We start from the raw sequence: 23,023 nt of genomic DNA, 5'->3' as shown, positions 1-23,023 counted from the left end.
GGGATGATTTGGCCACTGGTGCTGGTGGTAGTAGGTGCTGCCACTTCTAGCAAGTAGAAGCCAGGGATGCTGCTCAACGCACAGCAATGGCGGGACAGCTCCCCAGCAAGACTATTTCACTCAAGATGTCAACAGTGCTGAGCGTGAGAACATGGGCAATTGTTGGGGCTGGGGACTGGGGCGGGGTCCTACTTCATCCAACCTTTTCCTGGCACAGAGGGTAAGATCCAGAGATGGTCCTAAGGCCTGGCAAGAGTCAGGGGCAGGTGCCCCTGGCCACAGCCCTGCCTTCCCACCAAAAGGCAGGCCCCAGACAGCCATACTGCAGAGGCCCGGCAGGGGTGGCCTGGGCAAGGCCAGCCTGTCGCTAGGTCTCAGTTTCCGCACCTCCCTGCTGGTGTGTTGTAGAGGACTTAGGAACTCCGTGTGTGTGCTTTCTAAGGGCGCATTCCCACAACTAGACCCCAAATCAGGCTGAGATCCACCCTCCTCTTTAATCTTGGACTAGAGGGTATGCAGATGGGGAGTGGGGCCTGGGGAGAGGGTAGGCCACAGTCTTGGGTGAGAGGCCTAGGGAAGGCTTGGGGGTCAGGGCAGGGCCACAAGGGGCTCTGGGAGAGGGCTCAGCCCCCATAGTCGTCCATCTTCCAGGCTGTCCCCACCTCTTGTAGCCCCAGGCTGACCCTCCGCCAAAGGGTCCAGATCCTGCCTGAGTGCTTGGTCCCACGGTCAAGGCCAGCCTGGGCACACACTGATGGTGGGCTGGATTGCAGCTCTCAGGAGCAGTGTCCTCAGTAGCCTGAGGCCTCCCCACCTTTCCTTGGGTCCGCTGCGGCATACACACAGACCCCGTCCTGGGACACAGCCTGGACCACATTCAGGAAAAAGGGACTCTTGGTCTCGTTGTGGCCCCTGGCCCGGAGCCCCTTCTGCACCTCCTGGAGGGGAGAGAAGGCCAGTACACAGGTGAAGACAGCTTAGCTCCACCTGTCCAGGGGACGGGGCTCCGAGCAGAGATCTGAGTCCCAACTGAGAAGGCAGGACTGGGCATCAGTGGCGGTGAGGATGGGAGGGCACTGGGCGTAGCCTCGTCTGGAGGGCCTGGAGTCTGTGGCCTCCCACAAAAAGTCCCAGTGGAGAAGCCAGGCCCCAGGGAGCATGGCAGGGAGGACATCACCCAGGCCAGAGGGAGCTTGAGATGCAAGATCATTTCTGGTCTGGATCTGAGGACACCCTGGGGAGTACCCTATATAGGGAGGGAGTGCCTCAGACTCCGAGAGTCCTTAGTCTCCAGCCCCCAAGGCCAAGGTTCTCAGGGACTACACACTCCCTTGGAGTAAAGTTCCTCACTCTATGGTCCTCAGCGCTCTAAGCGCCATGGGAGGAAGCCTTGACACCAAGAGCACTTCACCACGGACAAGGCAGCTTTGAGGACCTTAAACCCCAGCTGGCTGAACGGACCCCAGGCAGGAAGCTCAGAGCCTTCAAAAGCTGCCAGGCTTTTTTTTTTTTTTTTTAAGATTTTATTTATTTATTTGAGCGAGAGCAAGTGAGAGAGAGAGAAAGCATGAGCAGGGGAGAGGTGGATGGAGAGGGAGAAGCAGACTCCTTGCTGAGCAGGGAGCCGGTTGTGGGACTCGATCCCAGGACCCTGGGATCCTGACCCGAGCCGAAAGCAGATGCTTAACTAACTGAGACACCCAGGCGCCCCAAAAGCTGCCAGATTTTTAAATTAGACCTTAGCAAAGGGTGTCTGCCTGCCCAGAGGAGCTCTACGGGAGGTGACTATCTACTGGGCAGCAGTCTGGATGAGAGAATCTAGCTCTGGGGACCTGCTCGTGTGGGGGGAAGCAAGAAATGTTTGTAAGCACCAGCACTAATGTGACCCCCACGCCTCAGAAGGAAATCGCTATGCAGACTGTCACAGAATAATACTCTTACAACTAAACTTCACACAGAAAAGCCACAAGTCATACAAGGAAACAGATCATCATGAGAGAGAGTCCGAGAGGCCACAGCCAGGAACACTAGCGCCCAGAGGGAACAGAACAGAGCGGAGACCAACGTGCAGAGGTGCTTGGCCTGGGAGAAGCATGGACGACACCCGGTTTTCTGCCTTGGAGGCCACAAGACTGGTGCCTTCCCCACTGAGCTTCTGACTTGCCGATGGCCCCAGCAGGGGAAGTGCGCCCAGCCTAAGACACTCAGCGGCTGAGATCCCACGGGGGGCTTTGAGCAGCATGCACTGAGGCATCTGTCTCGGTGGTGGCGGGGACAGCGGCCTTACCTGGCTGAAGTTGGGCTCGTACTCCACATGGCCCTTGCTGTTGACATGCAAGATAGGGGCTGCAATGGCAGTTCTCAGGTCAAAGCCAAGCCACAGCTTGTTTATGATGGCCTGGGGGAGAGAAGGAGAACACAGGAGGGGAAGGAGGGGTCACCAGCCACCGGCCACCGTACACCAACCCATCCCTGGCCCTGGGAGAGCGGAAGTTCCAGCCAGGAGCTCCCTGACTCACCTGGGCCACAGCAGAGACGATGAGCTCCCCACCAGCCCCACCGATCACCAGCTTTGACCCCTGAGCTGTGTTGACCAAGATGGAGGGAACCATGGATGATGGAGGCCGCTCACCTGGAACTGGAGGCCGGACGGGTGTCACCTGCGGCCTCACTTTCAGCCAGCACCCTCCGGAACCCCCCTCCGTCTGTGTCTCTATTCACCGCTCTGCACACTGGGGCTGGCCCAGGGGCTGCCCGCCTTCCCCCTTCTCACCAGTGGAGTCCTCAGGCTCACCGGGTTGGGGGGTGACTTTGGAGCCCGGGGGGCGCCTCCAGCATAAGTCCAGAAGCTCGTTGTTGAGCAGGACGCCCGTGCGTGGGGAGTACAGCATTGCTCCAAAGCTGCGGGCAGAGGCGGAGTCTGGGCTCCCAGCCCGGCACGGGTGCCCGAGCCCCTCGTGTTTGCGACAGCCTGCTAGCACGCCGGAGCCGCCACTCGCCCCCAAAGATCCACCTGTGCCCCCCATCAGGGTGTCCTTCTGGGTAAAGCTCATGCCCAAGCAGGTCCTGGCTCCGGGCCACCCATCAGCAGCCTCCCAGCCAGAGAAGCCAGAGGTGGATGGCCCCTCTGACAGAGAGGAAGAAGCAAAGGGAAAAGCAAGGTATTGCCCCATGGACACAAGCAAGGGGACACCGGGGGCTCGTCAAACGAGCTGAGGGGGCAAAGGGGCGGGGCCCGGGGCCAGGCAGGCACATACGGCGTGTTGATGGTGCTGGTGGCTGCCACGGCGCTTCCGTCCTCCCCCAACACAGACACATGCGACGTGCCCGTCTTGTGGTCCCAGGCCCTGGCCAAGCTGTAGTGGCTGAGCTGGTGGTCACCCCGAGCGTCGATCTGCTGGCGGATATGCTGGGCCAAAGCCTCTCCCAGCAGGTCCTGGGAGGCGTTCTGGGGTGGCCGGGCAGGTGGCAGGTCAGTGAGGGGCCGGGGGGGCCCACAGAGAAGAGGGTCCCTTGGGAGGCCCTCCCCAGTGTGTGCCGCTCGAGCCCAGGCTACCCCCAGACCCGGCCCATCCTCCAGGTCCTCTGAAGTATGGTGCCGACACCTACTAAGGTCCCTATAGTACTTGCCACTTCAGGGCCCCTTCTAATCCACAGACCCGCCTCACCCTCCCTGCCCTGGGCCACTGCCAGGCTGTCCTGTCCTAAAACTCCATACACACCCCTCCAACCTCACCCAGTCAGACTGTCGGGGTCCAGGGACAGCCTCACCTTCCCTTCATGCTGAGCCCGGGGGCCGGGAAGGGGGCTCTCCAGTGGCCACAAGCCACCTCACCTGGATATCCAGGTGGCTGCGGGGGTCCCACAGCCGCCACCTCTGTCCTCCGGCAAACTTGAGCGTCTCCACAAGGTGATGGTACAAGTTCACACTCCCCTCGGACCTGGCCACTGACTCCGAGGAGAAGTTGAACCCTGGGGAGGGGACGGGCGCAGGTCGGGGTCACCCTGTGTCGTGGGTGGAATGTTGGCCCCCCTCAAAAAAGATTTGTCCATGTCCTAATCCCCAGAACCTGTGAATACTACCTTAAATGGCAAAAGAGTGAATTTTACCTTATATGGCAAAATGTGTGATTAAGTTAAGGATCTTGAGAAGAGCAGATTATCCTGGATTATCCCGGTGGGTTCTAAATGTAATCACACAATTAAATGTAATCTTATAAAACAGACGCACAGAGAAGAGGGCGAGGCTGTGTGAGTGAGCAGGAGGCAGAGACGGGGACGCAGCTGCAGCCTGGGAGCTCGCGGCCACCAAGAGCTGGATGAGACAAAGAACAGATTGTCCCCCAGAGTCCCCAGAGGAGACATGGATCAGCTGACACCTTGATTTTGGACATCTGGCCTCCAGAACTAGGAGAAAATAGATTTCTGTTGCTTTAAGCCTCGAGTTTGTGGTACTCTGTCACCGGAGTCACAGGGAAGTGACACAGGCTAGCCGCGGGCAGCCCCAACCCTGGGCACAGCCGGGAACCCCCCTCGCCATCTCACAGGCCAGGCCTCAGCCCTGGATGCACACACTGACCAGGCCGCTCACCACCTTCCGAGCCCACCTGCGGGGCCGGACTGGCCGGGTGGACGACCTCCGACCCTTCAGTGAAGCCCCAGCGTGGACTGCGCCAGAGGTCAGCTCTAGGACACAACGTCTTGACCCGTTTCCACAGCCCCATCTTTGGTGTCCGAGGAGGGGCTGAGCCGGAAAAGGAAGGCAGCCCAAAGCGACAGCCGGGCCCGGAGCTCCCAGTGGGGCAGGACTCTGGGTGGGAGCACTGGGAGTCTTACCTTTGAGCACGTTGAGGATGAGGCTGAGAATCGCGCCCCCTGCAGGTGGTGGCGGTGAGTACAGGGTGTAGTCCCCCAGGGGCATCTCCAGGGCATCCACTACCTCCGGCTGGAAGGAGGCCAGGTCCTGCGGGGTCAGGCTGCTGCCTGAGGCGAGACAGAAGAGACCCCATGTACGGACGGGAAAACAGGCAGAGTGACAGCCCCTGATCCCGGGTCACGTGCTGGGGCTCCCCACACCAACTAGCCTCCGAGAGCCCTAGGGGTGATGGAGGGTCTGCGGGCAGTGCTGTCGGGGCTGGGCCCTAGAGCCAGGTGAGGGATGGGTGGACAGAGGCCAGAGGCGGGCAGGTTGGCGGGAAGAGGACAGGAAGGTGAGTGTCAGTCACACTCTAACAGATCGTGAGGGTGGCCAGCTCCAGGCCCAGGAGCCCACTGTGACCCCCTATGGCCACCACTAGCGCCCTAATTTATGGGGGGCTCTGCTCCTCGAAGGTCCCAACCACAGGGTCCTTGAGGCCAGCAGTGGGCAGACCTGGACGCCTGGCCTCCCCAAGTCCTGGGAGCAGCTGACATTCCGGCAGGGCTTGGGGAAGGGCTTGCCCTCACCCCTAGCACCCGGAGCCCAACTCTTTCTCTGGCAGGGCTGGGGGCTCTGGGGCCTCAGCGCAGCTGACCTTGATTGGCAATGTCCTCCAGCAGCGTCTGGCCCAGCGTCCCTGTGTAGAAGGCCTCTGCACCCTCCGTGGCCACGGTTTCCAGGGTGGCGGCCAATGCGGGCCAGGGGAATGGGTCCTGAGCCCTCAGGGGTTCTGTGCCGTTGAAAAAGAGCTGCCTGGGGAGGTGGGGGCAGCCTCAGGGTGGAGCGGGGCCCCGGGAGGCAACCACACTCCTGCAGGGGCTCTTGTGGGTTCCTTGGGACCCTTCAGGGAGGCAGTCCTGGTCTGGGGTCCTGAGGGGCTGGTGTAGACATCAGGGGAGACAGTTCCTCTAGGATTGGGAGGCTGAAGCCTCTCACCTCACTCATCACCCTGGCTGGGGGAGGGCACACTCCCTCCTCGGGCCTGGGACACCCCTGGGAAGACAGGGTCAGTGGCCTGGCACGGGCTTGGGGGGTGGAGAAGAAGGGCGGGACAAGAGGGTGGTGGCCGAGCCCAAATCCACATCCTGGAGTCCCATCACTTGGATATAAACCCCTTCTGGCCTGAGCCCCTCTGATTATTCTGCCACCTCGCTGAAAGGTCTGGCAACCGAGACAGCAAAGTACTGGCCTTCCTGGCCTTCGGGCCCCCAACACCTGCACAGGGTCAACCCTACTCCAGTTCAAGGAGGGGCTGAGGTGGGACTGGGGTGGGAGCCAGGCAGACAGGCCATAGCCTGAACCCAGGAGCTGAGTAGGGGCCCGGGGACGCCTTGGGGAAGTGCTCACCTCAGGGATGTCCTGTACAAGGAAGGCCGTAGGAAGTCGTTCTGCAGGAACTGACTGAGGATGGAGGGCATGCGGTAGTCCCCTCGGAGCAAGGAGACGGTGGGCCAGAAGAGCCGTGCCCAGGGCAGGCGGCCGTGGCGGCGGTGGGCCTCGGCATAGCCACGGAGCTCCCCCGGCACTGCAATCCACTGGGCCCCTGCAAGGCACAGTGGTGTCATGTCCCTGCCCTCAGCCCCCTAGCCTTCTGCAGGGGTTCTCCACCACCCCCACACTCGCCCACCCGCTTGGTCCCCCTGGCATGGCAGCCAGAATGAGCTTTCTGGAGCCCACACCTTACTTGGTCCCTCCCTGCTCAACCCTCCCCCACCATCGCCCTGTGGCTCCCCACTGCCTTCCATCAGGGCCCAGCACAAACGGGCCCCGGGACCCCCTACCCCACCCAACACCCCATCTCCACTGAACCTTCCAGGCCTTTGCCAGGCTGGTCTCTCTGCTTGGATCACCACTCCCTACTCAGCCCTGTCCCAGGAAGACTCCCCCAACTCCGGTGGGTCAGGACTTCCCTGAGGGATCCCCATTCAATAGCTGCACAGCCTGTCCACAAAGCCCCTTCGGGGGAGGGTTCTGATCCGCCCCAGTGGCCTGGTGGGATGAGAGAGGGTGACCCCTCCAAGGGCCTCACCTGTGCCCAGTGGCTGGGCCCGCTCACACTGGTCCAGTAGGCCCGGGACGTAGCTGGCAGGCACTGTCTCCCTGGCATTGATGACTTCCACCTTCCCTAGAGTTGGGGCAGGGCATGTGAGTGCTCAGGGGCATTCCTGGGGCTGCCAGTCCTCACCCCACACCATAGTCCCCCCTCATATGGCCCTGGCCCTGCTCTAGGCCTCAGTTTCTCTCTTTGTACTTTGAACTGGCCTCTGTGCTGTAGGGGCCAAGAGCGGGCCACCCAAAGATAGGCCACTTTGGCTTGAAGATTATTTTTGAGTTAAAAGCAATTAAGACCCAACAGAATCCAGAAGAGCTTTTTACCTCCCCCCTACTGCTGCCTGAAAGAATTTAGACAGAGGACCTGCTCCAGGAAGAGAGCCATCACCATAGATAACTACAGTAGGATATGAACTAGTAAGGGGCAACAGGGAGGGACCTTGCAAGGCCTTTGGTAAAAGTCCTCTGTGTCCCTTTGTTGCCCAGCGGCCCCGCAAACAGTTTATTCTTATCTTCCCGTGAATTGCATTCCTTCCCTTTGAAGTCCCAGACCCCTACCCCCTTCTCCTTAGCTCATTTTGTCTGTCTTTGGGATTTCCATGTCTGTGTGGATTCCCCATACATGGGAAATTAAATTCGATTTTGTCCTGTTAATTTATCTCATGTCAATTTAATCCTTAGTCCAGCTAGAAGGACCTTGAAGAGCAGAAGAATTTCTTCCTCCCTGACAATGCTTCTATTTGAGATAGGTTGCAGTGGCTTTGCACAGACAAGTAGAGGAAGTGGGGGGCACCAAGAGGACCCAAGAAGGGCCATGGGTGCACAGGACAGCTCGGCAAACACTTAGGATGTTTGTAAGCACCTCACTCTTAGTGCTTGTGGACATGCCCGTCCTCCCCATGGGGTCCCTGGTATGAACTCACCTGTGGTTGCATTGTAGATGGTGAAGATGACCCCTCCGCCCAGGCCCATGCTCTGAGGGTTGACGACTCCGGTGCAGACCAGAGCCGCAATGGTGGCATCCACAGGTGAGCCATGCTGCTGGAGGATGGCTCTAGGGGACACAGCACAGAATAAGAGGCCTGGCTCCCCAGCCCCAGCCTCCCAACATGGGCTTGCTCGGCTGGCATTTACCAGGGAATGGTGACAGGTGGGTGACCACCTGCTGCCACCAAACTCTGGTCAGAGACCACACTGGGCTGCCGCCTCAAGTCCAGCTGCTCACAGGTCCAGAGCCCTCTACAGATTGAAAATTGTAATACCATTTACACTGCCCCTTGCCTTATAGAAGGTACTTCTCAGTCTGTGCTGGGCTTTTGCCGCCATGATTCCCTAGTCCCTCCCAGCAGCCCTGGCTCATTTGCCTGGGCCAGACCCCCAGTCCCTCCCAGCAGTCCAGGAGCCCAGCCTAGGCAGCCCCCAATCCACATCCCAGTGGGGCTACAACAGGTCCCAACCCTTTTAAAACTGGACTTTTTCAGGTGACCCCATGATCTTGCCCTGCCACCAGGGGCTTGGGCTAATGAGTTCTCCAGCCCCTCCTGGGGCCCCAGTGTCTGCAGGAATATTCTCTGGTCTCAGTCTCCCACTTGTCTGTGGGCACCAAGGGGTGGGCCTTTTAGCTCCAAGGTGCTAGTCAGACTGGTCTGTGTTGAGGAAATGACCCTGTTCCTAGGGCACAGCCCTGCCCAGTTCACGGGGGGGCTGCCTCTTCCTGTACACTCAGGAATCCTCTCCAGCACTTCAAGGAAGCAAGCATTTAAACCAGTTACAGATGGGGAAACCAAGGCCCAAAGAGGGAGTGGAACTGGTTGCCCTCCCGCACCCCGTAAGACCTCTGACCCCATAGGGCGTCCCTCGGCTCAGGCACCTCAGCCTAACCACTCCACCCTGGGCTCACAGCCTCCCCTGGGCCACATGCCCCTGCTCTGGGCACACCCGTGGGCACACATGTCTACAGCATGGACACACGCAATGTTGGAACAAGGAAACGGGCGGAAGCCAGCAGCATGACACAACAAAGACGGTCACATCCAGGCAGAGAGAAACACAGATGCTTCATAAGATTAAAACACCACAAACAAAAACAAAAGACAAACTGGAAAATAATTTAAAAAAAAAATTCCCATCACAAAAGCCTCATCTCGTCTGACCCATTGTTCCCTGCCTCTGGAAGTGCTCTCTGCACTCTGCTTCCAGAAGACATGCTCCCACCACCACCACCCACCGTGCTCTCGTTTCCCCCTACCTCCCTGGCCTCATGTTGTTGGGGGCCTCGCGCTCAGTCCTCCGTCCTTGTACACCTATATCTTCTCCCAGATGAGCTGATCTAGGCTCAGAGCTTAAAATGCAACCTCCCCACTGATGACCCCCAAGTTTTATCTCCAGCTCAGGCCTCTCGCCTAAACTCCAGACACATCCCCAGCCATTCACAAGATGACTCCTCTGGGTGTCTAAGAGGCATTTCATTTTTTTTTTTTTTTTTGGATTGGCTTGGGTTTGTTTGTTTCTTTAAGTTTTTATTTGAGGCATTTCACTCTTAACATGACCTAAACTGCACTTCCTTCCCAACTCTGCCCCCCAAAATGGCTCCCTTCTTACCTTCACTACCTTAGAAAAGGACACAACCATTCACCCTTTTGCTCAGGCCATGAACGTTGGAGTCACTCCTGGTTGGTCACTTTCTTTCATCCCCAGATCCAAGCCACCAGCATCTCTCACTGGGTTATTGCAATGGTCTCCTACTTGGTCCCCCGCATCTGCCTTACCCCTTCCGTTTTAACAAAATTATCTGGCAAAATGTAAATCAGACATCCTTGTAATGGGAAATGAAATTATTCAGATCAGATTTCCCACAGACTGCTAGACGAGCCAGATAAAGAGAAAATATCCACTTAAAGGCATCACAAGCAGGGAAGAAATGCAGGCCTAGAGACCGAGGAGCCTGGCATTTGGAGGTGCTTTCCCCCTCAAGACGTTTGCCAGTCCTGAAAGAAGTGGCCGAGAGGCCACGTAGTGCTTTTGACATTGTTGTGTGGCTGGGGCCGGGGCATGCTGGTGAACCGCCCTTGGCAATGGGGCCTCACTCTGGGAGTAAAAGGAGAAATAAGCCAGCCCTAACAAGCCCAGTGGCCCAGCTTCAAATCATCACTTTCAATCAAATGGGATTAAATTAGTTCCAGAATGTTGGTATCCTGGGCCTCAGATTATTTCTAACCATTATTTTTAACAATTTTCAACACACTTTCCAAAGGTTAACTTTAAAATAACCGAGCAAGGGGCGCCTGGGTGGCTCAGTCGTTAAGCGTCTGCCTTCGGCTCAGGTCATTGTCCCAGGGTCCTGGGATCGAGCCCCTCATTGGGCTCCCTGCTCGGCGGGAAGCCTTCTTCTCCCTCTCCCACTCCCCCTGCTTGTGTTCCCTCTCTCGCTGTGTCTCTCTCTGTCAAATAAATAAATAAAATCTTCAAAAATAAATAAAATAAAATAACCGAGCAAACAAGGCAGTAATACAACATAAACAAAGCCCAAGAGAAAGCACAAACAATAGAAGAAAGCGACCCATAGGACCTCCAGATTATGAAACTGTCAGACCACAGACTTTAAATAACTACATTTAAGGATATAAAAGACAAGATTAAGGATTTCCCCAGAGAAATGGCAACAATAAAACATGGAATTAGGAGCTCAATGTTAACAGTGCATTAACAACAGATTAGACACAAAAATTTTTAAGAGATTTTTATTTATTTATTTGAGTGAGAGTATGAGAAAGAGAGCGAGAGCATGAGTGGGGAGGAGTGACAGAGGCAGAGGGAGAAGCGCGCTCCCTCCTGAACAGGGAGCCGGATGTGGGGCTCGATCCTAGGACCCTGAGATCATGACCTGAGCCAAAGGCAGATGCTTAACCTACTGAGCCACCCAGATGCCCTGGACACAAATTAAAAAAAAAAAAAGATTAATTCAATACAAAATATTGAAATTTAAGTACAGAGCGGGGAAAAAAGTATAGAACATATAGAAAATATATTAAGAGACACAGGGATAAAATGACAAAAAAATATATATATATATCATGTGAGCGCTAACCAACATGTATAACTATATTAATTTCAGACAAAGTAGACTTTAAGAAGAAAAACATTATTAGAGATAACAGGAACACATTAATATTATAAAAAGCTCAATTCAACAGGAAGATATAAAAATCTGGATGTGTGTACACTAACAGTTTAAAAACATATAAAGCAAAACTTGGCAGAATGAAAAGAAGAAGTAGACAAATATACATGGTAGGAGACTTTAACATACTTCTCCCAGAAACTTATAGAATAAGCAGGAAAAAAAATCAGTGAGGCTATAGAAGATTTGAATGCCACCACTATAATAAGCTGAATGAATTGACATGTACAGAATGCAGTACTCAACAGTCATGCAGTTGAATACATGTTCAAGAACACATAGAATATTTATATAAACAGATCATCAAATGTCAGAGAACTGAAATAATATAAATGACTTAGAAAACCCCCATGTAGGGGCGCCTGGGTGGCTCAGTCTGTTAAGCGGCTGCCTTCGGCTCGGGTCATGATCTCAGGGTCCTGGGATTGAGCCCCACATGGGGCACTCTCCTCAGTGGGGAGCCTGCTTCTCCCTCTCCTCTCTGCTTGTGCTCTCTCTCTTGCTATCTCTCTCTCCCTCAAATAAATAAAGAAAATCTTAAAAAAAGAAAAGGAAAGAAAATCCCCATGTAGGCTCTTACACTCTTGGTGGGCATGCAAGCTTGTACAACCACCCTGGAAAACAGTATGGAGATTCCTCAAACAGTTGAAAATAGAGCTACCATATGTCTAGCAATTGCTCCACTGGATATTTACCCCAAAGATACAAATGTAGGGATCCGAAGGGGTACGTGCACCCCAATGTTTATAGTAGCAGTGTCCACAATAGCCAAACTATGGAAAGATCCCAGATGTCCATTGACAGATGAATGGATAAAGAAGATGTGGTATACACACACACACACACACACACATACACACACAATAGAATACTACTCGGCCATCAAAAAAATGAAATCTTGCCATTTGCAATGATGTGGGTAGAACTAGAGGCTATTATGCTAAGTGAAATAAGTCAATCAGAGAAAGACAAGTATCATATGATCTCACTCATGTGGAATTTAAGAAACAAAACAGAGGATCATGGGGGAAGGGAGGGAAAAATAAAACAAGACAAAATCAGAGAGGGAGACAAACCATGAGAGACTCTTAATCATAGGAAACAAACTGAGGGTTGCTGGAGGCCAAGGGGGTGAGGGGATGGGGTAACTGGGTCATGAACATTAAGGAAGGCACGTGATATAATGAGCACTGGGTATTATCTAAGACTGATGAATCACTGACCTCTACCTCTGAAATTAATAATACACTATATATTAATTAATTGAATTTAAATTAAAAAAAATGAAAATAAAAGGAAATCCTCATGTGTTTGGAAATCAAGAAAAACACTGATACATAGCCCATGGGACAAAGAAGACATTACAATGGAGATTAGAAAGTGTTTTGAACCAAGTGCAATGAAAATACCAAACATCAGAATGTGTGGGGTAATCAGCAATGGTGTGGGAGGACGGGGAAGGGAGACAATGGGTCTGAAGAATTCCCACATTCGCCACAAGGTCATAGGAAAGTCTGGAGGGCCAATCAATCTGAGAATCTTCACTCAGATGAGTGTTACAGATTGGGTTTGGCAGTCTCCAGCTTATGGGTGAGTGAAAGGTGGACAAGGGAAGGCATGGTGCTAAAGAGTTCTGGATCCTGAGAACTCTCAAAATGAATAAACCAATGTTCTCCTCCAGGGGAGAGAGACCTGCCCTGATGAGAAGCTGCTGTAGTAGAAGCAAATTGAACAGGACTGGAACCACAGAGGCAAAGGAAAGAGAAAACAATTATCAGAAAGTAAGAGACCAGATATATATTTCCAATCATTTTGTGAAAACAGCAGAAGGAATTCAAGAGTCACAAAGTGATAAAACTATTTTGACCTGCCTTCCAGCCTAAAAGTATAGGAAAATTCATCTTTCTTGAACATGAACAATAAAACATGTTGAAGTCACACCCCCTACAGAGATGTTATAAGGAAAAAAAGATATAAGGAGCAGAATAATGACCTATGGAGGCATACCAGAAAGACAAGCCTACAAAGCAGATGTAAATAGCAACTTAATATTTCAAAATGTGCCAAAATAAATTAAAAGGATTATAGAAGCAATGAAGGGGCAGCATACATCAGAATTAGAAAAACTGCAAATGAAGAGATTGGAAAAGATGACTTAAAAAACAAAATTATAGAAAAAAAAACTAAAATTATATGACTCAGGAAAAAATAAAACATAAAAGAAAAAACTCTCAGAAATGAAGGCTAAACAAAGATAAACACAGAGCAAATACCTACAGAGTTTCCTTAAAAAGAAAGAGAAGATGAGAAGGGGGAAATTTTTTTAATCAAAAAGAAATGGAAAAGAGATTTTAAAATATAAAAGATAGGCAAGAAGATCAAACATAAACTTAGTAGGAGCCCCAAAGTGGAAAGCCAAATCTCTGGGACAAAGAAAATAATAAACACTATAATTCAAGATAACTTTCTTCATTTAAAAAGAAAAAAACAAAACAAAACACAAAACTTACTCTGTATTGAAAAGGGCACTCCACTGCGTGGAAAAATCAATTAAATAGCCAACACTGAGGCATATTCTAATAAACCTATTGGACTTTAATAACAATAATTATTTGGGTATCTAGATAAAAAGATTAACTCACTTATAAGAGAAAGAAAATCAAATTGTCATCAGACTTTTCAACACCAATGCTTTGTGCCAGGAATGATGAAGTGTTATAATCAACACATTCAAGGAAAGAAAATGTGAACCAAAGATTTTATATCCAGCTAAACTGATCATCACCTACAAAGGCCACAAACTGTTTGTTATAAACATGCAAGAACTCAGTGAATATTTTCCCCATGAAAACTCCCTGAGGAATCTAATAGAAAACAAACTTCAGACAACCAAAATAATGGGAAAGACTGACATGAGTGGGAGTAGGAATTAAATATATATTTACTGTAGATCTAAGACTAAAAATGGTAGTTATGGAAACAGGACAGCAACGTAATGTCTATTGCTCTGAAAATGGAGGCACAGTACAACCATAAAAAATGGAGTGGGGATATGGTTTTGAGGACATGACTGTTGTCTTTTACTTATGGGCCAGTCAAATGACAGGTTAAAAAAAATACTCTGGTTTACAGGCCCCCAGTATTGATAAAAGTAAATGTGCCTGTGTTATTGTGCACGAAACTGGATGTTTGGTTGTGTTAAATGAACCAGTGAAAATTTTCCTTTTAATGATTGTGTGGACAGAAAACTCATTTGTGGAAAGAGAGAAAATTAACTGAAAAAAACAGTAGAAACAGCTAAAGCTATTATGGGTGGTAAGGCCTGTTGTGTGGATAAAAAAAAGAGGATAGGAGTGAGAAGGGAGAGGCTATGTGAGAAGTAGAATAAGGTTATTGACTGACTGATAGGTATTAACTGAGAGTAAAAAGATATCCCATATCCCTTCAGATCCTATCTTGGGAAAGAGGAGGAACAGGGGAAATAAGAGGTTTCTAGGTGGTTTCAGTATTACTCATAGTAGGGAAGTCTATCAGTCCAATGGGATAGATGTAGAAAGAGATTTTTATTTTTAAGAATTGGTTCATGTTATTACAGAGGCTGGCAAGTTCAAAATCTGTAGGGCAGGCCAGGAGAATGGAAACTCAGACAGGATTTCGTTTTTTAAAGATTTTATTTTATTTATTTCAGAGAGAGAGAGAAAGCATGAGTGGGGGAAGGGGGAAAGGGAGAAGCACACTCCCCGCTGAGCAGAGAGTCCAATGCAGGCCTCAATCCCAGGGCCCCGGGATCATGACCTAAGCCAGAGGCAGATGCTTAACCAACTGAGCCACCCAGGCACCCCTCAGATGGGATTTTTATGTTACAGATTTGAGGCAGAATTCCTTCTCTGGGAAACCCGATTTGCATTTCAGTCCTTCAACTGATTGGATGTGGACCACCCAACATCTGGGGGTAATGTTTTACTTAAAGTCAACTGAATGAAATGTTAATCACATCTACAAAATACCCTCAGAGCAAATTCTAGACTAGTATTTGACCAAATGACTGGGCACCATAGCCTAGTTTAACCATCAGAAGAGCAAATAAAGAATATCCAAAAAAAGTAGAAGAACTGAAAGTACCATATTTATATATCTAATATTGTAATTACATATAATATATAACGTACAATAAAGATATCAACAGAAATATAATAACCATTAGAGCAAAAATACAAACTTTTCTTGATATCAAAAGCTATGCCAAAAAGAGAAAATAAGTGATATATCTGCTTGTTTTGCAAATAGAAATACAGAATTAATAGCAAAAAAAAAAAAAAAAAAAAAAAAGGAAATGAAAAGAAAGATATGTAAATTAAAAAAAAACACAGAAAAAAAATAAATCAGAGACAAATGAAAATCATTCCCTCTAAAAGACTGAACAGGAACAGGATGAAGGTGATGTGAATGAGATCTTTGAGGATATCTTTTTACATAGTTTTGACTTATATTCAAAAGTAAAATTAAAACAAAAAGGAAACCCTAAAACTGAATACAAACTGAAAAAAAAATTAAGCTAATGGTATATTGAACTGATAACCACAGAGGAAAAATAATTTAACTTCACCATACATCCTTTGTGGGATATAACCTAAGGACAACAAAACAACAACAACAAAAACAACCTGCAAAGGCATCTCAAATTTTACTTAGTAGATTTGTTGTTCATAGTGGTCTTGTTGAAGTAATTTTGAAACTATTTTGTGATTACTGGAGATAGAACGAGTACGTAAATATATTAACATTGATGGGAATTCCTTTGACCATGGCAGAAGAGACGCACAGTATCAGACAGAGGAAATGGAAAGAAGCCTATGGTCGTGGATCTCAACTGGAGGTCTCGGTACAGACTCATGATATTTGTACATTTCTTCTGGTTCTATGCACGGACACAATGTAGAAGCAATGGTTTCCCTGTCTCAATGAACACCCCTAGCCCTCAGATCTTGATTTCTGAAATACCATACTCTACTGATTCCTGATTTCAGATCTGGCTGAGGGAATATACAAGTAGATCCTGGAACATTTTGGGCTAGAAGTCAAGAAAATTTTCTAAGACTAATGGATTCGCAGTAAAAGAATATAGTTGCTGGCTTACAGGGGCTCCCATTGGTCAAATTTGTGACGATTTGGGCATCAGAAAGAAGAACAGGGATGGATTATAACATATTGAATCAAAACAATCCTTGAGTCAATAGTGATATTCAAGAACATCTAGGTTTGGGAACAAGGGTTCTTTTTTTACAGAAGAATGCAAACTACTGAATGTTGAAGAAATGACAGGTTTAGAAATCACCTTTTTGCAAACACAAATTTATTTATTCAGACAAGGATCAAAATAGATGCTAAAACATGGGGTCAAGTGTTGTTTGAAAAAAGGATATTCACCTGGTCTCAATGTATCAAACCATATGTTACTAATTTAATAAGGAAAATGATATCCCTTACAAAGGAGAGATCTGGAAGGTATCACCTTCATGAAGTGATCCAACTCAGCATCACCAATGATGAGAGAGCCTTCATGTTGAACCAGAATCTGATAATGAGGAAATAATCAGACAAACCAGGATTGTGAAGCAAGGCTGTGATTCAGCTGGACAGGCTTCTTTAAAAACGTTAATGTCATAGGGGCGCTTGGCTGCCTCAGTTGGTTAGGCAGCCCACTCTTGATTTCGGCTCAGGTCATGATCTCAGGGTCCTGGGATTGAGCCCCACATCAGGCTCGACGCTCAACCGGGAGTCCGCTTGAGATTATCTCTATCCTCTCCCTCTGCCCCTCCCCCCACTCACATGCTCTCTCAATCAATCAATCAATCTTTAAAAACTTAATGTCATAGAAGATCAGTTTGTGTTTTTTTTTAAGAAGTAGGAGATAGTTCTAGATTAAAGAAGACTAAAAAAACATGACAATCATTGATTGGATACTGGATCTAAAGAGATAATAGAAGATAGATAGATGGATAGATAGATAGATAGATGACAGAATTATTGAATCAATTGGGAAAATCTGAATTGGATGAGGTATCAAATACTACTATTATATCAAGGTCAAATTTCTTCATTGTGATAATGGTATCAATGTTATATAGGAGAATGATCTTAGTAGATATATACTTAAGTATTTAGGGATAAAGTGCCATGATTAATGCAACTTTTAAAAAACGTAGATACATAATATGTGGAGAGAGAGAAAGAAAATGAGGTGAAATATTAACAATTGGTAAACCTAAGTGAAGTGTAAATGAGCATTCTTTCCATTTTTCTGTGGGTTTAAAACTTTTTCAAAATAAAAACAGGGGCGCCCGGGTGGCACAGTGGGTTAAGCGTCTGATGCTTGATTTTGGCTCAGGTCATGATCTCAGGGTCTTGGGATAGAGCCCCGCATCAGGCTCTGTGCTCAGTGTTGAGCCTGCTTGAGATTCTCTCTCCCTCCTCCTCGGCGCCTCCAGCTCACGCTCTCTCTCTCTAAAATAAATAAATAAATCTTTGAAAACATAAAAATATAAGCATTTGGGGGGAAATAGCCAAAACAACAGCAAAAAAATGTGTGAAATGCAGCTAAGCATGTGACTCTTGATCTCAGGGTCATGAGTTTGAACCCCACGTTGGGTATAGAGTTTATGTAAAAAAAGAAAAGAAAAAAGAAAGACCCAGGCTCAGGGAGGTTGAATCTCGTGCTCTGTATCACACAGCTGGTGAGTAGGAACTCCAGCCCAGGTAGTCCTGAGCCGGGACCATCATGCCTGTGGACGTGTGTATGGAGTACAAGTCAGTGGGCATTGTGGATGTGTGAGGTGCATACATGCTTCTCTACCTGCAGGATCCTTCATCAATTAGGAATGCAGCACCTACTGTCTGCAAGGCAGACATTGTCCTGGGGGCACAGTGGTGACCAGATGGTCAGAGTCCTTGCCTTTGTGGTGGCTGAGACAGACAATCAACAAACCCATGCCTAATGCCAAGGGGTTGTGATTCCTGGCCATTTGAATATCCTCTTTCATGAAGTTTCTGTCAAAATCTTTTGCCCACTTTCCTATCAGGTTTTACATCAAGTGCATTTTCGGCATTATCAAGACAATCAAATAATTTTTCTGTCTTCTAAAATATGTTAAACCACCCTTGCATTCCAGCTGCATGATACGGGGCACGTGATTCAACCTCCCTGAGCCTGGTTTTTGGGTTTTTTTTATTTTGTTTTGTTTTGTTTTTAAAGATTTTTTTTTTTTTTTAAGATTTTATTTATTTATTTGAGAGAGAGAATGAGAGAGAGAGAGCACGAGAGGGGGGAGGGTCAGAGGGAGAAGCAGACTCCCCGCCGAGCAGGGAGCCCGATGCGGGACTCGATCCCGGGACTCCAGGATCATGACCTGAGCTGAAGGCAGTCGCTTAACCAACTGAGCCACCCAGGCGCCCTGTTTTTAAAGATTTTATTTATTTATTAGAGCAAGAGAGAGAGAGAGCACAAGCAGGGGAAGCGGCAGGCAGAGGGAGAAGCAGGCTCCCTGCTGAGCAGGGAGCCCGATGCAGGACTCGATCCCAGGACCCTGGGATCATGACTTGAGCCAAAGGCAGACGTTCAACTGACTGAGCCATCCAGGCATCCCTGTTTTGTTTTTTTTTAAGTAAACTCTACAACATGGGGCTCAAACTCACGACCCTGAGATCAAGAGTCACATGCTCTACGGACTGAGCCAGCCCAGAACCCCAAACCTGGGTCTTTTCAGCTGTGAGTGGGAGCAGGCCTGGCCAGCAGAGAGCTGCCGTGCAGAACGGTTGTGCATTTCTAACATGTCTGTCCCCAAGGAGCTGAGAGTCTGCTATCACCATCACATCACACAGCCATCCAGGTATGCACACTCCCACGTGCGGGTGCACAGCGTCCAGGTGCACAGCCCTGGAGGGGAGGAAATGCAGTAATCTCCTGGTGAGCTGGCCAGGAGTCTGGAGAGCCACTAGAGTCACGGGAGCTGGGACTGAAGGAAGGGGTGGGGTCACACCCCTATGAGCCTTCCCCATAGTAGGGTCCCCCGCTCTGACTCTGGGCCCTAACTCTGGCTCCTAATGTCCAGTCCAAGCCACTGTAACAGTTGGTGGTCAGACTGCTGCCATCAAGGGAGCACGTCCTACGGACCAGGCGAGCTTCAGGTGCCCCCTACTCCCATGAAGGAAGCACTGGCTGAGTCCCATTTCACAGGTGGGGAAACTGAGGCTCGAAGGTTGCAACCACTTGCCAGAGTCCCTGCTTTCCTCTGTACCAAGAGCGTGGCCCACAGACTGCTGGATGGGACTGGAGCAGTCGATAAGACCCAGCTCTCAGGGGCCCATCCTCATCCTCACCTCTACAGTCCAGTACCAGCGCAGACTTCAGTGCTCTAGAAGGTGAGCACTCTGCACCTCACCGTCCTCTTCTTCTTTTTTTTTTTTAATTTTTGATTTAAAAAAATTGTTTTAAAGATTTCACCCATTTATTTGTCACAGAGAGAGAGAAAGAGAGAGCAAGCACAAGCAGGGGGAGGGGCAGAGGGAGAAGCAGGCTTCCTGGGGAGCAGGGAGCCCGATGCGGGACTGGATCCCAGGACCCTGGGATCATGACCTGAGCCGAGGGCAGACGCTTAACCGACTGAGCCACCCAGGTGCCCCCCTTCCCCATCCTCTTCTACAGCTCCTCCCTTTACGAGTAAAACTCTGGCCTTTATAGGCCTGCTAGGGGCTGGGCAGACACTGGGATACAGGACAGGCGATGGAGGGCTCTGGGAGGACCCCACCCCTCCGGCAGCTCAGGACAGTTTCTACCCCTGCAGAGGCAGCACAGAAGGACAGTCCCAGCTGGGCCTGCTCGCTCTGTGACACCAGAGAGCTCCCTTCTGTGCAGGCCTCGTTTCCTTATAAATCAAGTGCAGCAATGAATCCCACTGGATTCTGGGAAAAGCAATGAACCGTCCCACTGAGGATCCTATGGGAGGGCAGGTATTTCTGAGTGCTCACAGCAGACACAGGTCACAGACCTAAAAGACACCACGACCCTGAAGCTCACAGTCTGCCTAGAAGACAAGCACTTACTGAGAGCCTCAGAACACCCAGTTTGCACACAAGCCTAACACGCTGGGACATAGTGCTGGAAGATGACAGACTAGAAGGGAAGGGACCTCACCATCACCGTGTGTCTATTTATCCATTACTCATGGGGCTGGGTCCTCATCATGCCAACCTTAAGAACCCTCCCCCAGGAGTACCTGGGTGGCTCAGTCGGTTAAGCACCCGCCTTCGGCTCAGGTCATGATCCCAGGGTCCCAGGATCGAGTCCCGCATCAGGCTCCCTGCTCAGTGGGGAGTCTGCTTCTCCCTCTGCCCATCACTCTGCTTGTGTTCTCTCTCACTCGCTCACTCACTCTCTCAAATAAATAAAACCTTAAAAAAAAAAAAAAAAGAACCCTCCCCCAGGAGCTCTGGCTGCAGCAGAAGGCCCAGCCCCAAAGGAGTAAACCTGGTGCTGGTCGGGTAGGAGGAGATTGGGTCTGGGAGGCCCTGCTGGAGAGAGGAGATGGTGGTGGGGAAGCTGGGGACAGCAGGGGGAAGGAGAGTGGGCTTCAGACCCTTCAGCAGCATGGCCAGGAGCCCTCAAGAGGATGGACCTTGGCCAGGAGGCCCCCAGCCCAGCCAGGGTCTCTTGTCCCATGTTCCACAGCAGCTGGGGCCAGCTCCAGGCTCCCTCCCACTCCGGGCTTCTTAAAACAAGAACAGGAAATGGAGAGCGCTGTTTGACAAATACACAAAACACAGGGGAGAAACCACATCCTCTCTCCTCACCAAGGAGAATTGCAGGGGGCATCATGGGCTCTGAGCAGAGACCCCCAGCCCGACCCTCACACGCACAGCAGGACACGCCACAGAGACCCCTCCCCCCCAGAGAAATGTGTCATGGCTCCCACTGCTGGGGGCCACGTCCCTGTCAGTGGTCTCTGGGGCCTGAAGCCCCGGGCCCTGTTTGCATCTTTACAGCTATAGGTTCCGGTAGGCTCGGCACCTCCGCACGCTCTCCAGAGCAGGGGGGAGGGGGGCCCACTCCCCTGCTGTCACCTGGAAGGCCCCTGGGGAGACCATGCCGCCTGAGCTGCCACCCTCATCCTAGAAGGAGCACTGAGGGAGGGGAAAGAGGACCAGGTCAGGAGAGACAGATGGACAGACAGACAAAGGGAGGAAGGAAAGAAGGAGAAGGCAAATGATTGAAACAGAAAGATAAAGCATGCAGGAATGGGGAAGCCAGCACAAAGGTGACATGGGACACCACCTGGGCCAGGACTTGGCCACGCTCCCCCTTGCTCTGGGACTGTCCCTTGGGTTTACAAAGCACTTTTGATCCTGACAATGATCCATGAGGCAGTTATTCCAGGAAACAGACCCAGCCAGCAGGGAGGGGGATGATTGCTCGAGCTTCTCGTTGGCCCGGGCTGGTGGCCAAGGGCCAGGAGGGGTGTCCTGCTATGTTCTGCCCCGGTGGGCAGCGGAAGGCTCCCATGGGCTGGGCTTCCTGGAAAAGGGTTGGAAAACACCAGCTGGGGCCCCTCTCTAACACCCACCTTGCCCGGGCCGCAAACATCCAATAGTCACTGGCTGGGCCCCAGGCCCTGACATCAGAAGGGGAGGCAGTGGGGGACATGGTGCTGGCAAGGGCAGGTTTCCCAGGGCCTGGGCCAGGATGAGAGACTGGCCCTGGGCAGCACTGAGTGCACACTGACAGACCAGGACTTGCCCATGCTTCTGGGGAACAACCCCAGCCTTGGAGAACGGCTGTGGCTTCCCTGAAGGGCCAGCACCAGTCACCAGGGTCAGCCTGGGCCAGACCAGTGATGCTGGGGCAGTGCCCTCTCCAGGCCTCCTGAGCCCTAGAGCTAGGAAGAGACTCACACACCACCTCCGTCAATAGCCCCAACCCCCCTTCTGTCCTGGGCACACATCTGCCTCCTGCTCCGTGCAAGGGTCCTGGGGCCACGTCCTTGCTGGAATCCAAACCCGTGTAGCCCCCACTACGAGTACACGCGCGCGCACACACACACACACACACACACACACACCTTCTCCACACTCTCACCACCAGTCACAAAGTCTCCAGGAGGGGCCAGCCACCGAGAGCCACCCAGCTCCCACCCACCTCTTACTCACCGTCCAATGTCCGAGCAGACCTTGGAGTCAGCGGCAACCGCGGCATGGGCAAAGGCCTGGGGGCCGCAGCCGGTGTGGCGGCGAGAGAGGACCACGGCGGGCACGATAATGGCCAAGGCCAGCCCCAACCCCAGCAGCACCATGCTGACTATGGCCCTGCGGCCTTGGGCCATGGCTCGGAGGCCCGGAGTGGAGAGAAGGCAGGTGGACAGACAGATGGGTGGATGAACGCACAAGAAGATGCGCAGACGGATTCGCAGGTGATTGGACAGATGAACAAACAGATGGAGTCCAGAGACAGACAAACGGATTGACAGTCTAGACAGCTAGACATAGGACAGTGAGAGAAGGATGGTCAGAGAACCAGCTGGACAGACACGGGATTGCAGACGGAGGGACAGACGGGCTTACAGACGAAGGGCGGCGCCCCGGCGGCCAGGTGGGTACATGGACCGGCAGCCAGCGGCGGGGTTGCTGCCCTACCTAAGCGCCTGCTATAGAAGCAGGCTGGCCGCACGCCTGAACTCCCAGTGCTCAGCCCCTGTTCTTGGCCCTGGCAGGAGGCCAGGGAGCAGGGCGTTTATGGGGAGTTTTCCTTCCAGAGAGGAGAAGCAACTGCTGTTAACTCCCTCATTCCCACAGCCTTGTCTTGACGGTCCAGACGCCCCTCCTGC

At 50.9% G+C, this 23,023-nt stretch overlaps 1 protein-coding gene across 2 annotated transcripts; it reads right to left on the bottom strand.

The window, feature by feature from the left end:
* Window positions 1-476: 476 nt before the first annotated feature.
* On the bottom strand, window positions 477-22,970 carry GGT5 (gamma-glutamyltransferase 5). Of its 2 annotated transcripts, none has more exons than XM_032397590.1 (12): window positions 22,350-22,970; window positions 7,894-8,024; window positions 6,948-7,043; window positions 6,266-6,461; window positions 5,514-5,671; window positions 4,837-4,983; window positions 3,836-3,972; window positions 3,258-3,448; window positions 2,774-2,901; window positions 2,520-2,638; window positions 2,288-2,398; window positions 477-938 (listed from the first exon to the last, which is right to left on the bottom strand). In XM_032397590.1, the coding sequence occupies exons 1-12, from the start codon at window positions 22,520-22,522 to the stop codon at window positions 792-794; spliced, it is 1,734 nt and encodes a 577-aa protein (XP_032253481.1). In that variant the 5' UTR covers window positions 22,523-22,970; the 3' UTR covers window positions 477-791. The 2 variants fall into 2 exon arrangements, with proteins under 2 accessions (XP_032253481.1, XP_032253482.1); XM_032397591.1 differs by having other exon boundaries at window positions 2,795-2,901.
* Window positions 22,971-23,023: the final 53 nt, after the last annotated feature.

This window comes from Phoca vitulina, unplaced genomic scaffold, assembly GCF_004348235.1.
Source record: "Phoca vitulina isolate PV1807 unplaced genomic scaffold, GSC_HSeal_1.0 scaffold100, whole genome shotgun sequence".
In the NCBI taxonomy this organism is placed as follows: domain Eukaryota; kingdom Metazoa; phylum Chordata; class Mammalia; order Carnivora; family Phocidae; genus Phoca; species Phoca vitulina.
The sequence above is the reverse complement of the archived record's forward strand: the minus strand, read 5'-3'. Positions and strand labels throughout refer to the sequence as shown.